At 45.6% G+C, this 13280-nt stretch overlaps 1 protein-coding gene across 1 annotated transcript; it reads right to left on the minus strand.

Annotated features, from left to right (window-relative positions):
* Positions 1-299: 299 nt before the first annotated feature.
* LOC148818591 (glucagon receptor-like) lies at positions 300-12663 on the minus strand. Its single transcript, XM_088936855.1, has 13 exons — positions 12586-12663; positions 11426-11528; positions 11108-11215; positions 10894-11015; positions 9624-9730; positions 6656-6812; positions 4565-4724; positions 3301-3361; positions 2248-2317; positions 1820-1908; positions 862-1000; positions 737-778; positions 300-368 (listed from the first exon to the last, which is right to left on the minus strand). Exons 1-13 carry the CDS (start codon positions 12661-12663, stop codon positions 300-302), a joined length of 1305 nt encoding a protein of 434 aa, XP_088792981.1.
* Between the last annotated feature and the right edge of the window lie 617 nt (positions 12664-13280).

Below are 13280 nucleotides of genomic sequence, written 5' to 3' on the forward strand. Positions count from 1 at the left end.
CAACCAAATTAGATTTCCCTCTCTGAGCCAAACTGGTCAGGCCAGCGTTACAACGCCATTGGAGGAACTTGAGCACTGTTACAGCTTTAGACTAACAGGGGAAAAAATGAATAAGTGATAAATATTAAGGTGTGCAATGAGATATATGGTGGGCAGAGATCTGTGTAACAGCTTAACGACATTTCTTTTTTCGAAAAGAAACGGTCATTATGGTCGGCTTTCGGCACGTGGATTAGTACTTTTCCCCGGAAAACAGCTTGTTGCGTTAATCCCAGCAGCAAGGGGGCGCTCTCCACTCCTCACTTTGCCAAGCACAGTCCTAGCTCCATTCCCCAGGTGCGCATCTTCTTCTGCACTTCTGATTTCACCTGGAACACATCACGTGGAGATGCTGCTGAGGCTGGCTCATCCTGTACCACACAACCATTAACACCTGGTTTATATAGGAGTTCATATGCGGCTCAGTAAAATAAGCTTGCCGTGTGTATCGGGTGAAATCTTAAGGTAAAACAAATACTACCATTTTCTTAAATCCTTAAGGAGGTTAGAGAAGTGCTTTTGTATATGCTATAACACTATATATATGCAAAAAAATACAACTTAAAATAATGTAAAAGGATTTTAGTTCTGAATATAGGGGATTCTAATGCTGCCAGGGTCAAGGGTTCTGGACCTACGGAGTTAAAGCGTCAGGGACTGCAGCACTGTGGGAAGACGAGCACGCGGAGTCTCTCACCTCCTTGTTGGAGAAGCAGTACAGCACGGCCACGAGGAAGCCCTGTGGAGGAGCGAGAGGGCACGAGGTGGTGAGAGAGGAGCCAGGCCCCGAAGCCGCAGGGAACCGGCCCGCCCCCGGCTTACCTGGAACGAGTTGAGGGAGAGCATGAAGAAGACCTTGACGTAGCGCAGGATCCCGCTGGTCTGCTCGTCCGTGGCGAAGATGAAGACCACCTCGTGGATCCCGAAGAGAGGAATGAGGGTCAGGGTGGCTTTGGCCAGCCTGGGAACAGGAAGTGCACAATCTGACTCTGCTTCGGACAGTTTCCTTAATCAGCTGCCATTTATTTGTGGCACCTAGGTTTGCAGAGAGAGAGATTTAACTGCAGGTTGTATTGCATTTATTTAGAAGGCAGCTTATCTCTTATTTGGGCTCTGTAGGCATTATGTAAGCGTGTAATACTTAGTAGAAGCCTGGGTTTTTTTCTGGATGATTAGAACCTTATGCCTCTGCAATGCCTTGTTGGTACATACTGTAAACACAGTAACTTGCATGTTGTATGTTTTGTTGTGTGTAGTGTTTGTGTTGTCCTTGTTAATAAATCAAGTGTGCTTGGATTATTACTCTTTACAACAAAGCTGTGCCAGAGGATAAAGAATTCACGTGCCTCTAACTACACCAACTGCTTGGGTATACATTCTGGAGAAATTGCACAAGTTGGGAGTTATGAGTGCTTTATTTATTGACTAAACTGCTCAATCAATGCCTGAAATTCACCATTTTCAGAACCCTCCCATTTGTAACAATGTCAAACTGACCAACTTCACTTATGCATTTTCTTCCTGACAGCGAAAGCGCAAAACCCAGTTCTTCAGGATACTTTGTGCGCTTTTATAATTCGACGGAGACTTTTATCAAAACCACTCGCACACATGCATGACAGCCATTTCTACAGTCAGACATTTTACTAAAGCAACATGGGCAAAGGGCTTTGTTCGAGGCTACAACAGCAGAACCTTCAACCTTTCAAACAAGTACAGAGTCCTAACCACTGTTAGGCAGCATCTCCAGCGTGACAGCTGTGGTCTGCGAGCCTTTTACCTGAGTTTGTAGTCAGGATAACCTTTCTGATTGGCTCGCAGCTTGGAGAGAATCACCTTCAGAATCCTCATGAAGATCACCAGGTTGATCTGCAGACAGAGGGCAGCATGTCTCCGTTCCTATTCTTGTTTTGCGAGCGTGCGTTTCTGCATTTTAACCTTTCAGAACAGACCACTTCGAAAATAAAACAAGGCTTCTCCCTCCCCACAGACTCCCTTAAGCACATACTGTAAGAATGGCTGCCAAGCAGAGGAGGCCATTTGGAAGTTTTGAAGTTTAGTAGCAAATAGATCTGAGTCTCATTCAGCCATTTGTTTGTAAGAAGCCAGGGGTATCTGCTTCAGCTGGGTACCTCCACAATACCATAAATCTAAGGAGGTAAAAGCTCCGAGTGTCTTTTAAATCCAGAAAAAACGCTGTGGACTCACCAAGGAAGCGAGAAGAATAGGGAAACGAATTATCCACCAGAAGGCCATGTTCTCATTGACAGCCCAGCATCTGGGGGAGACAGACACCACAGATCACACTGTCACAGAGACGCCGCACTGCAGCCCCATGAAAAATCACACCAATGGCCTGAAATCCACAGTTACTGCTTTACAGCCCATGAGCTCAGTCAGACCCCTATTACTTACACTGACCGCATCCCTTCATCTTGTCAATAAAAAGCTTTAGAATAATCAAGCAGGCAAAGAAAGTGCCTGAGACTGGAGACAACAAACTGAGCTATATCATAACTATAGAATGAAAGACAGAATAATAGATTTATTTCTGTTCTGCAACAAAATTAAGAATACATGAGAAATTACACATTTTTGACATTACTGTAAAACACCTAGGTTTGATGAAACAAATGATTTCATCCTGTGCTTGTGCTTAATTTGTGTTTTAAGTCATTTACCTTCTAAAATAACCTGGCAGGTCTCATACTCCTGGTTAAGAACCACTGTACTAATGCCATTTTCACAATTGTGTTAACCAGTATTCATATGCTCTTCAAAATACAGATTTTCCTAGATAAATAGTGTTTATAGCGGTTATGTATAGTAGTATAGTGTATAAGTTTTATGCATATGAAAGTAGAAGTAGTTCTTGCAGTGACCTAAGCCTTGAATTAAGGCCTGTTTAAAGGTGACCTGTTCAGGCATTGTTCCACCTGGACCTCGGTGGGTAAAAGTGCACCTAACGAGCTTTCGTGTGATTGGCAAGTTGCAATGCCTCACTGCACAAGCTGTATTGCTGGTCAGAGGGCTTAAAACCATTTGACAACTTTTTTTTAAAGTAACATAAGCTATAACTATAGTATTCTCATTCCAGAAAGTGTTGTGTTTCTTTTTTCCCATCAGTATATATCCACTAGAGAACCACTCTTAAGAGGGCCTTTAGGTCCTTGCATTGTTAACTGCAGCCCTGGATATATTTCCTGTCAATGCACTTGGAAGAAAACACTGTCATGAGCTCAGCACTTTGAAGAACCTTACTCCTTGTTTTCCTTCAGCAGTTTGGCCAGCATCCATGGGATCACAAAAACGACTGGCGTCCCTGCAAAAAAACAAACACGGAACTTGAAATAGCTGGCGGTTTGATCTCTGAAGCTTTTATCTTGAAAGCCGCTGAACAGCACTTCTCAGGATAGCGAAGATGTCCAGCTGCACCTGTGCTGCAGGCAAACCTCTTCTTTCATCGCATCCTTCAAGTGTAGCCTGTCATGGGCACAAAGCATGTTCCCAGCCATCCTGAATTGTTACATTTTCCTTTAAAGGTCTGAAAGCCCTTTTATGAATGGAGGACTTGTGATTTACATTGTAATGCACCTCACAAACCAAGATAGCAGGAGTCCATGGATAAAGAAAATACCGTTGCCTTATGTCAGGATAGTCTGGTATTCTAAAAATGGAAGATGAATGCAAAGCACACCGCGTTCTCCACAGAAGACAATAAAAACCTTTTCATGTTTACCAGCTCCAGTATTTACAGGGAGCACAGATGGCGTGATCATAGCTGGGCACAGTCCATCACTATTTAAATCCCTTGGCACATGACTCACCACTCACAATGACCCTGTGCGTGTATTTTTTAATAGACGCGCTGGTACATATTTGAGGAGAGTTCCAAGGGGAAATCACAAAAAAAATAAATGCAATTTGTGCGTACAAACTAGTCACCATGGAACACAATCACCCCCACTAACAATTTCTCAAAGTCAGAAAGACCTCACGGAGTGCAGTTCCGAGCCCTGTAACCTGCTCTCCGGAGGGGTTCTGCAGCCTGGATTCCATTTTAATCTAAAAGTACACAATTTAGAGGCCCCTAATTCTCTACTAGCCAGGAAAATAAACTTGCTAGCAATGACCTTACTAAGAAAAAAGATTTTTTGTAAGCAGAGAATTTCTGAATGAGTAGGAAGCTACCTTGGGAACGGTCTCAGACTCTCAGTATTGAAAAAGAGAGCATAGGAACAAACAAACATAGGTTACAAACGAGAGAAGGCTGTTTGGCCAATCGAGCCTGTTTGGTAATAAGTAGCTAATTGATCCCAGGATCTCATCCAGACATTTCTTGAAAGAAACAAAAACTGTTCCAGACCCCCACAACCCTTTGTGTAGCAAAGCGCCTCCTGTTCTCTGATTTAAATGCGGATTCTTGTCGTTGCCGTTATGTGATGGCTATGCAGTGTGCCAACGAGCCTCTGCAATCGGCCGCCATCCCCAGTGACCCAGAGCATCATGGAGGAGAGAGCTTTACCCCAGCCAAGGTACACATAGGCCGTGCAGCTGTTCTTCTCCGAGAAAACGGAGCCGATCAGGACCGTGTAGAGGTAGACCGCTTCCCCAAAGAACCAGTAGTGATTGGCCAGAATGCAGTACTGCATCACCACCTGTGCAATCCTGCAGCCAACCGCCGCCTAAGGATTAAAGCAGAAAAAGAAAAGAGCCAATTGCGTCAAAGGCCGACACAGTAGCATTCGAGGTGCATTTAATGTCTTAATCTCTTTCCTTGTAGTGATCCCCAGGGTGCCAAGCCTGTCTGACCCCCGGCCCTTGCTCTGCTGTTTGTTATGCCTAACTATTCATTCGGAGGAAGAGAGTGGTTTTCAGACAGACGTGTGAGATGATGAGAATGCATGACAGGGAGTTAATTGGAACAGCAGGGTCGATATCAAGAGTCTGAGTCTGACCAGTGGACTGTCGTGGGGTCTCAGCCATCCTCTACCTCATGTTATAAATTTAACCCTTGCGGGACTCTGCGAGAAGTTAAATAACCTCATGAGAAACTGGGGTTTTGGGGGCGTTTCTTGTTTTTGACAGCGGGTGCAGCAGCTGCGCCTGACGAGGACATGGAAAACAAAATCAGGGATTTTTTTTCCTCCACCTTCAGATGATACAAATGCATATTTACTCAATTCATTTCAGGGGAATTGCGCAGGGGGAAAAGGGCCCTGTTTTCAGACAGTGAGCACTAGGTGTCAAGCCCTTCCTGACAGCCGTGAAGGAGCCGCTAAGTGGGGACTGGACAAGTCGATCCGTAAGTGGTTTTGTAGTGCTCGTGTTTTTCCACTGCGCACACACGATTCGCTTGCGGGTGTCAAGTTCAGAACACTCCTTTTTAGTGCAAATGTGCTTCCCAGGTTCCTGTCACCAAACAACAGCCCTCTCCTCAGCTCCACTGCAAACTGTACAGGGACCTGCAGCAGCAGTAGTAATCCTGCCCAGTACTAGGTTCCTCACATGTACTTTTTTTAATGGCTGCTGCAGTCACTGCAGAACATCATGTGCACCAATATTTAGATATAATAGTTCATCGCTTTTGATGAAAACAGAGGATCCAATTTTGCAGGCAGGGAAAAAGACCTGTTTCATAAAAAAAAATTGTCAGAAATGATGATTATTACAGCATATGCTGTTTCCCCACCTGCTCATCCGTGTCAGCCGAACTCCAACAAACAAATGCAACCACAGAGGTGGCTCTATCCTTTCTGTGTTCTACAGATTTTGCTGCTGGAATTAGAAATGATTCACCTTCCTCTCCTCCTTTTCACTTAGACCTTCAACCTTTTGTCTACAGAAAATGCAAATCGCCGAGCTTGCAGGTTGCGTCAAGCAGACTGTGTGCAGCGTGCCCTCTGAAAAACGGTGAGCCTACATTTCTCATTCTCGCAAAGCTGTTTTTTTTTCCTCCCACCAAATTCCCAGACTTTGGAAGACCAAATTTGGAAAATGGATAAAGATGGTTTTTAACTCCTTCAGTTGATGAGTTAAAAAGCCGCAACACAAAACCAGGAATGAACTTGAGAAAAGTCCTTAGTGGCCAATTTCCTGCTTCAAGTGCTCCAAGTCTTCTGTGCTAGGAAAGGAAAGTACACTTCTCTAAAGAGGAATAAAAACATCTGGTGCCCCAACAGCCTGTAGTGATATGTATAATGCATGTATATGTAAGGATGTAAGACTATTGTTAATGAATTGAACCCTGAGCAATACACAGCCCAGTCACTAGTTGCACTGGTTGAGCAGATGTTATGGTTCCTAACCTGAATCACGCCACTACCTGATCAGTAACCAGGGGCAGAGGAAGAGAACTTACAGGGCTGGGGATTAGCCAATCAGTTAATCAATCAATCAAGGTTTATTTATCAATGCACGCCAAGTGTTAAAGAATCAATCGGGTGAGTGGTACTGTACATGAGGAAAACGATGAGGTATTCCAATATTATGTTTAAAGAAGCGAGTGGTGCCGATCAGTTGTTCGTCTCCAGGCACGTCATGGTGTGTGTGCGTGTGCGTGTGGTTGTGGCCTGTAGCCCGCGTGTCGGCGGCGAGCCTGGTATCTCAGGAGGACCTGGTGACTGAGGATCTCCCCCAGGTCAGCCTCCATTGTGATCTCCCGGCCCCAGTGGCGCTCCAGCAGGGCGTCCTTCACGATGACGGACACGGCCCGCAGCACGAAGGACACAAACAGGTTGGCATGGATGTAGTTCCGAGTGCAGTGCAGCTTCCTGACAAAGATCAGAGAGGGACAGCAAATTGCACAATCTCCAGTGATTTTTCCCCCCATGGTTTGCTCATTCCCGCAATGCGGACATGTGGTTGACCATGTTTCTCCAGGCTTAACTTGACTTCACTTTGCTTTACTACACCATACTGTGCTTTCACTCTTATATCCATGGGTTACATTTCAGGATGGGAGAAACGTCGCACACAGCCCGCACAGGGACAGAGCAAAGCCCGAGAGAGAAACGAAGCCGGGTTCATCTCAACTTCACAGCTACGTTGAGAAAGGGGACTTGGGCATCAGTCTTGCGCCACTGAAGAACAATAACAGCACACAGCTTTCCAGTCTGGGTCTGCCATCTTTTCTACAGACTCGGCTTCCATAACGAGTTGGGCCAAGTTTTGCTCATTTACTGTGAGAAAGTGAATCAACCAAGCACATAAAACCACCGTTAGACAAAAATTTGGGATCCAAAATATTTGGATCATGTGTATATGGGTGTTTAATTTAGAAGGCTGCCTAAGATGACTATTGGAACACCTGAATTCTGTGTTTCCTTAAACAGTTGCAATAGTTAACAATTTAGCTGTGAAACCCACTAGACCGTGGCCAATTAAGAGCACACTTCTGTGTTCTGTAGCTCTGTGACTTAGTTAATTATGCAAAAACTGTCTTTTCCTCACTTTACTGTAGAAATCTGGCACTAGTATTTGCATATGCTTGCCCATCACCGTCCGCTTTCATGTGAGTTGAAACACTGTTTCTCAATAAAATGAAAATAACTTCAACAGGACTGACCAAAGTGCCTGGAAAGATGGCAGTACATCACATCCACTGCTTATTCGCTGGGCAGGCAAATTGGCACTGCAGTGCTGAGCGACTCCGGGCAATGAGTCGCTGAATTTGGACAATTCGCTCCAAGCGAATGTTTTTGCGAACGTGCTGTGCGCCTTGGCATCACAAAGTTCGGTTTTAATTTCTGGCCAGCGGGAGTGCAGGGAAACCACAAAGCAGGACTAAGAAGCCCGACATAATCTCCAGCAAGGTCAGAAGCGTGTCAGCTGTCTGAAGTCAAGGTTTAAAGCCCAGTTAAAGTTGATAAAGAATGCAGCATTTAATGTGGGAAGGAGGAAGTGGGGGTTGTTTTTCTGTATTTAAACTGAGGCAATATCAGCTGTTTCTTGGGACAGATTTGCACGTGCAGGAAGGGTAAGAAAAATGGACAGATGCTGTTAAGTCCTCACAAAACTCCATCCATCCATTATTGGTGAGCCCTTTATCCTGGTGAGGGTCACAGGATGCCAAGGGTCTTGCCCTAGGGGCAAAGGATTAAAAAAACAAAGCACACAGCAGCTCTCCACATGGATGTAATAATAATAATAATAATAATAATAATAAACGTTATTTTATATAGCGCCTTTAAAGGTGGCTTCTCAAAGCGCTTTACAGGATGACAACAACAATAAAAAAGAAGAATACACAAGATAAATACACAATTACAATATATAGAGGAGACCGTGGATGGGGGTATTAAGAAAAGCAGAGGGGTGAAGAAAGGCTTTTCTGAAGAAGAGGGTTTTGAGTCTGGATTTGAAGGGGTTTAGAGAAGGTGACTCTGATATCCTTGGGTAGAGAGTTCCAGAGCTTGGGGGCATAACAGGAGAAGGCCCTGTCACCCATACAATGTAGACGGGCTTGGGGGACAGTAAGGAGAGCAGAATTAGAAGAGCGAAGGTTGCGAGGTGGGGAGTAGGGCCATAATAGTTCAGACAGGTACTGAGGTGCCAAGCCATGCAGAGCCTTATAGGTGAGCATGAGGATTTTAAAGTCTACACGGAATTTGACAGGAAGCCAGTGCAAAGACTCCAGGATAGGAGTAATGTGAACACTTGCACTAGACCTGGTCAGGATTCTGGCTGCTGAATTTTGGACATACTGCAGTCTGTTCAGAGTAGATTTAGATACCCCAGCGAGTAGAGCATTACAGTAGTTAATTCGAGAGAACGTGTGTTGATCAGCTTTTCAGCCACAGTTAGTGATAGCATAGGGCATAGTCTAGCGATATTTCTGAGGTAAAAAAAAGATGTTTTGACAGTATGCTGCACATGTGGGTTGAAGCCAGAATCAAATATAACCCCAAGGTTCATTCAATTTTGATGTAATGTAATGCCAAACCATTGCATTTGCAGCCCACATTGAACTGCATCTATATTTAACTTCCCTGCTTGACATGCTTTACTTTAAGTGGCTTCTTTCAAGAAAGGGCTGGGTGAGATCCTCAGATCAATTTAGTACTCAGAGCCCAGTGGGTCTGATGCGCTGGTTGGCCCCCTCCTGTTTGTAAACTTTATTATGTTCTTGTGTCATTGCACAAATCTGCTACAACTAATAATAATAAAAAAACTTTATTTTATGTATTCCCCATTAGAAATAACTTCTGAAAGACAGAACGTTGCTCATTTCTCGCTGTTATTCACTGGAGACATGGAACACTTAACAAGGAAGGTTGTACATTACTCTTCTGTAATCAACTCACAATCTTAATGTCGGTATTTGTTTTCTCTTCTTTTTTTACACCTCTTGCAATGCACTTTCTTCTCTTCCTCTTTTGTTGAAACTGTACGTTACTTTCACCTGCAAGCATACCTCTCTCTAATGCAGAACTTCGCAAGCACTGTCAGTCTGAATAAGGGTGCCTGCTCAGCAGGTAAGTAACTGAAAACCACTGAGGGACAAGGACAGGCAGGAAGGAATCCTGCAGGAGCAGGAGGGACAGAGGAGATGCAGAGAGCTCCCGGGGCCCAGCCCAGATTACCTGAAGCCCAGCAGGATGACAAGGGCGGAGATGAGAGTGAAGAGAGACAGGGAGTAGCCCACAGTGTAGAGGACTTTGAAGCTCACCATCAGCTGCTTGTACCAGACCTGCAAACACACAGAGCCTCAGACCCAGAGCAGTAAACAGAACGACACAGGAGGTTTTGTTTCCTTCGTTCCCGATGTTTCTATTTTCCGAGTGAAGGACATCAATTCAATTAAATTCAGTTCAAGCTTTACTGTCCCCTAGGGGAAATTTGTTTGGGAAATCATTATTCTACAGGCTGCACTCAGCTAACGGAGACATGAGAACTGTGGGCACATTCCTGCTCGCTCACCATCACCAATGGATCCCATTTCATTACAATTTTGATAATGGGATCAGGGGGCGCTCACCTTACAGTCCATGTGGGTCCTAATGCCCCAGTATAGTGGCAGGGACACTATACTGTAAAACAGGCACCGTCTTTCGGATGAGACGTAAAACCGAGGTCCTGACTCTCTGTGGTCATTAAAAATCCCAGGCCGTTTCTCGTAAAGAGTAGGGGTGTTACCCTGGCATCCTGGCCAAATTTCCCATTGGCCTTTACCAGTCATGGCCTCCTAATAATCCCCATCTCTGAATTGGCTTCATCACTCTGCTCTCCTCCCCACTGAGAGCTGGTGTGTGGGGAGTGTACTGGTGCACTATGGCTGCTGTCACATCATCCAGGTGGGGCTGCACACTGGTGGTGGTGGAGGAGAGTCCCCATTACCTGTAAAGCGCTATATAAGTGTAAGCCATTATTATTGTTATTACAATTTTACAATTTGGATTTCCTTCTCATTTTGCTTGTTTCCCCTTGCCTTCACCATGTTCTCCCATGCTCTTGCTTTTTCACTGCTTTGATACATCAGATCAGGGCAAGATTGGGATTTTCCCAGCTAAGTGTAGTGATGCAGAACTCTTACAAGACAACAGAACAGTAGACCCCATTATTCTCATAGACCATGATAGTAACAGGCGGAAAACAAGGTAACCACAGGAAATCAGAGGGAGCTTTTCACTGCTTTGATACATCAGATCAGGGCAAGATTGGGATTTTCCCAGCTAAGTGTAGTGATGCAGAACTCTTACAAGACAACAGAACAGTAGACCCCATTATTCTCATAGACCATGATAGTAACAGGCGGAAAACAAGGTAACCACAGGAAATCAGAGGGAGGAGTACAGGAAAGACGCTAGACATGGATCAGGCTGTCCTGTCTCCAGCCTAGCGCCGCGTAGCTACCTCTTCAGACGTGACTTCCTTCTCGTCCTCGCACTGAGAGTCGTCCCTCCAGGGCTGGCCGCTGTCCTGGCTGACCCACTGCCCTTCAGGACCGCAGCGCCGCCGCACCACGCCCAGCCTCACTGAGGGACACAGACACCGTCAGCGCTGGGGGGGGGTTACTGGCCCTGAGCTGAAGGGTAGTGAAGGCAATGTGGAGTGCTGACACCCTCACCTTTCTCAAACCAGGGCAGGTAGGATGGGCAGGACACGTTAACAAGGTTCCCTGGAAGGCCGTCTGGCCAGCAGGCATACATGTCAAAGGTCCTGTTGCAGTAAATACCTGAAAGGACAAGTCAGGCAGATCAATGAGACCCACGGGTAAGCCTGTATTGGCAAAACAGATTTCAGGCCTTTCCATCAGCTTTTGGCCAGGACGAGGGCAGCGGGAGCCCAGGAAGAGCTTCCAAAGTTGGGAGTGGGGACATCAGGGGAAAAACAACTATTTTTTTGTTCTACTATAAAACGATGCCGATATTCGAGTCCCACTTACCGGAAGGGTAGGGCTCGCTCTCCATCTGCTTCACACAGTCCTCCTGATATTTCAGCCACTTCTGGTAGGTCTCTTCCAAGACCCTGCCCAGCACAGCCTGAAACTGGAAGGCATTGACATGTAGAGCTCTAAGAAAACCAAAGACATACAGCCCTAGACTAATAATAATAATAATAATAATAATAATAATAATAATTCCTGACACTTATGTAGCTGTTTTCTGGACACTCCTTTCAAAGTGCTTTACAGGTAATGGGGACTCCCCTCCACCACCACCAATGTGCAGCCCCACCTGGATGATGTGACAGCAGCCATAGTGTGCCAGAACGCTCCCCACACATCAGCTATCAGTGGGGAGGAGAGCAGAGTGATGAAGGTAATTCATAGATGGGGATTATTAGGAGGCATATCCCAGAGGTAACCGGGTCTCTTGGGTCTCTCAAAAAGAGTCCCTGCTCTTTTTGAGAGACTTCCTGGGATTTTTAATGACCACAGAGAATCAGGACTTCAGTTTTACCTCTCATCCAAGGGACGGTGCCTTTTTACAATACAGAATCCCCATCACTATACTGGGGCATTAAGACCCACCCAGACCACAGGGTGGCACATATTCAAATGTAAGCTCCCTAACAAAATGAAAAACCATTCTGGCCTCAAGATTGTTTTTTCCTTTAATTTGTCTGAAGTCTGTTTGGCAAGCTCAGCTCTTTTGCGAGACGCTCGATGGCAGCTGTTCGTGGGCACCTCCGGTGACAGAACCACACAGGGCCTGTCCCCAAACAGAAAAAAGACTGGGTATCCTGCAATTCAGCTCCAGGGGCTTGACGCCACCCTCTGTAACCAGTTGAGAGCCACTGAGAACCCTTCACTAACGGTCATTCTGGACAGATCCACAGTGGTAAGAATTTTCCTAATCCTTGTATGTGAAAAACATGCTTGAGGCTCATACATTTTGGCTTAATTAAAATTAATCACAAAGAACAGGGGAAAAATAGCAGTTGTGAATAATTAATACTTATCTAAAAAAAAAACAATGTAGGAGAATAAGAACGAGCCTCTACGCTTTAGGTTAATCCTGAGCTCAGCAGCAGAGCTGAGCTTTTGCTGAGGTGTTTGACCAGAGCAAGTCTGGTGCTCTTCATCAGCCTCTGAGTGCTTACCCACAAGAGCAGCAGCAGTCCAGTCAGGGCTTCTGGGAGCATTCCAGCTCTGCTCCTGCTCTTCGGAGTCTTCCTCATGTCTCCATCTGCTCGCCTGTACGAAGAGGGAGAAGAGTCCTCACCTACAGGCACTGCACAGTCACATGCGCTGCACGTCACTAGACGCACTGATAGAAGATACGCCCACTGCATAGTTGTGCACTATACTGTAGGTGCACCAGGTGCATTAAGGTGAAACCCAAACACCAGTCAGCACTGCGTTTCATTTTTAGCTGTAAGCTTTCCATCCATTTTGCAGTAGTTCCAATATGGATCTTCACTCTGGTTCACCAGACCTATGGGAAAAATGCCTGAGCTATTTTCTGTATACAATAAACCAGCAGAAGGTGCTCTCCTTTGTCTGTCTTCACTCATGATCTGTAGAGAACTGCAACAGATCAGATCACTATACAACTTCTTGCATAGGAATTTGTCTTTTCGCATACCCCAGCTTGCTCTCCATGAGACACACAGACAGGGAGAGAAGCTTGGGGTCAGAGCGCAGGGTCACCAACTAATATAGCATGCCCCTGGAGCAGTTGGGGTTAAGGGCCTTGCTCAGGGGCCCAACAGAGAAGGATTCCTCTGCCAGCTGCGGGATTTGAACCAGCAAATCGTCTTTTTGCATACCCCAGCTTGCTCTCCATGAGACACAC

This window comes from Atractosteus spatula, chromosome 18, assembly GCF_055471065.1.
Source record: "Atractosteus spatula isolate fAtrSpa1 chromosome 18, fAtrSpa1.hap1, whole genome shotgun sequence".
Taxonomy (NCBI): domain Eukaryota; kingdom Metazoa; phylum Chordata; class Actinopteri; order Semionotiformes; family Lepisosteidae; genus Atractosteus; species Atractosteus spatula.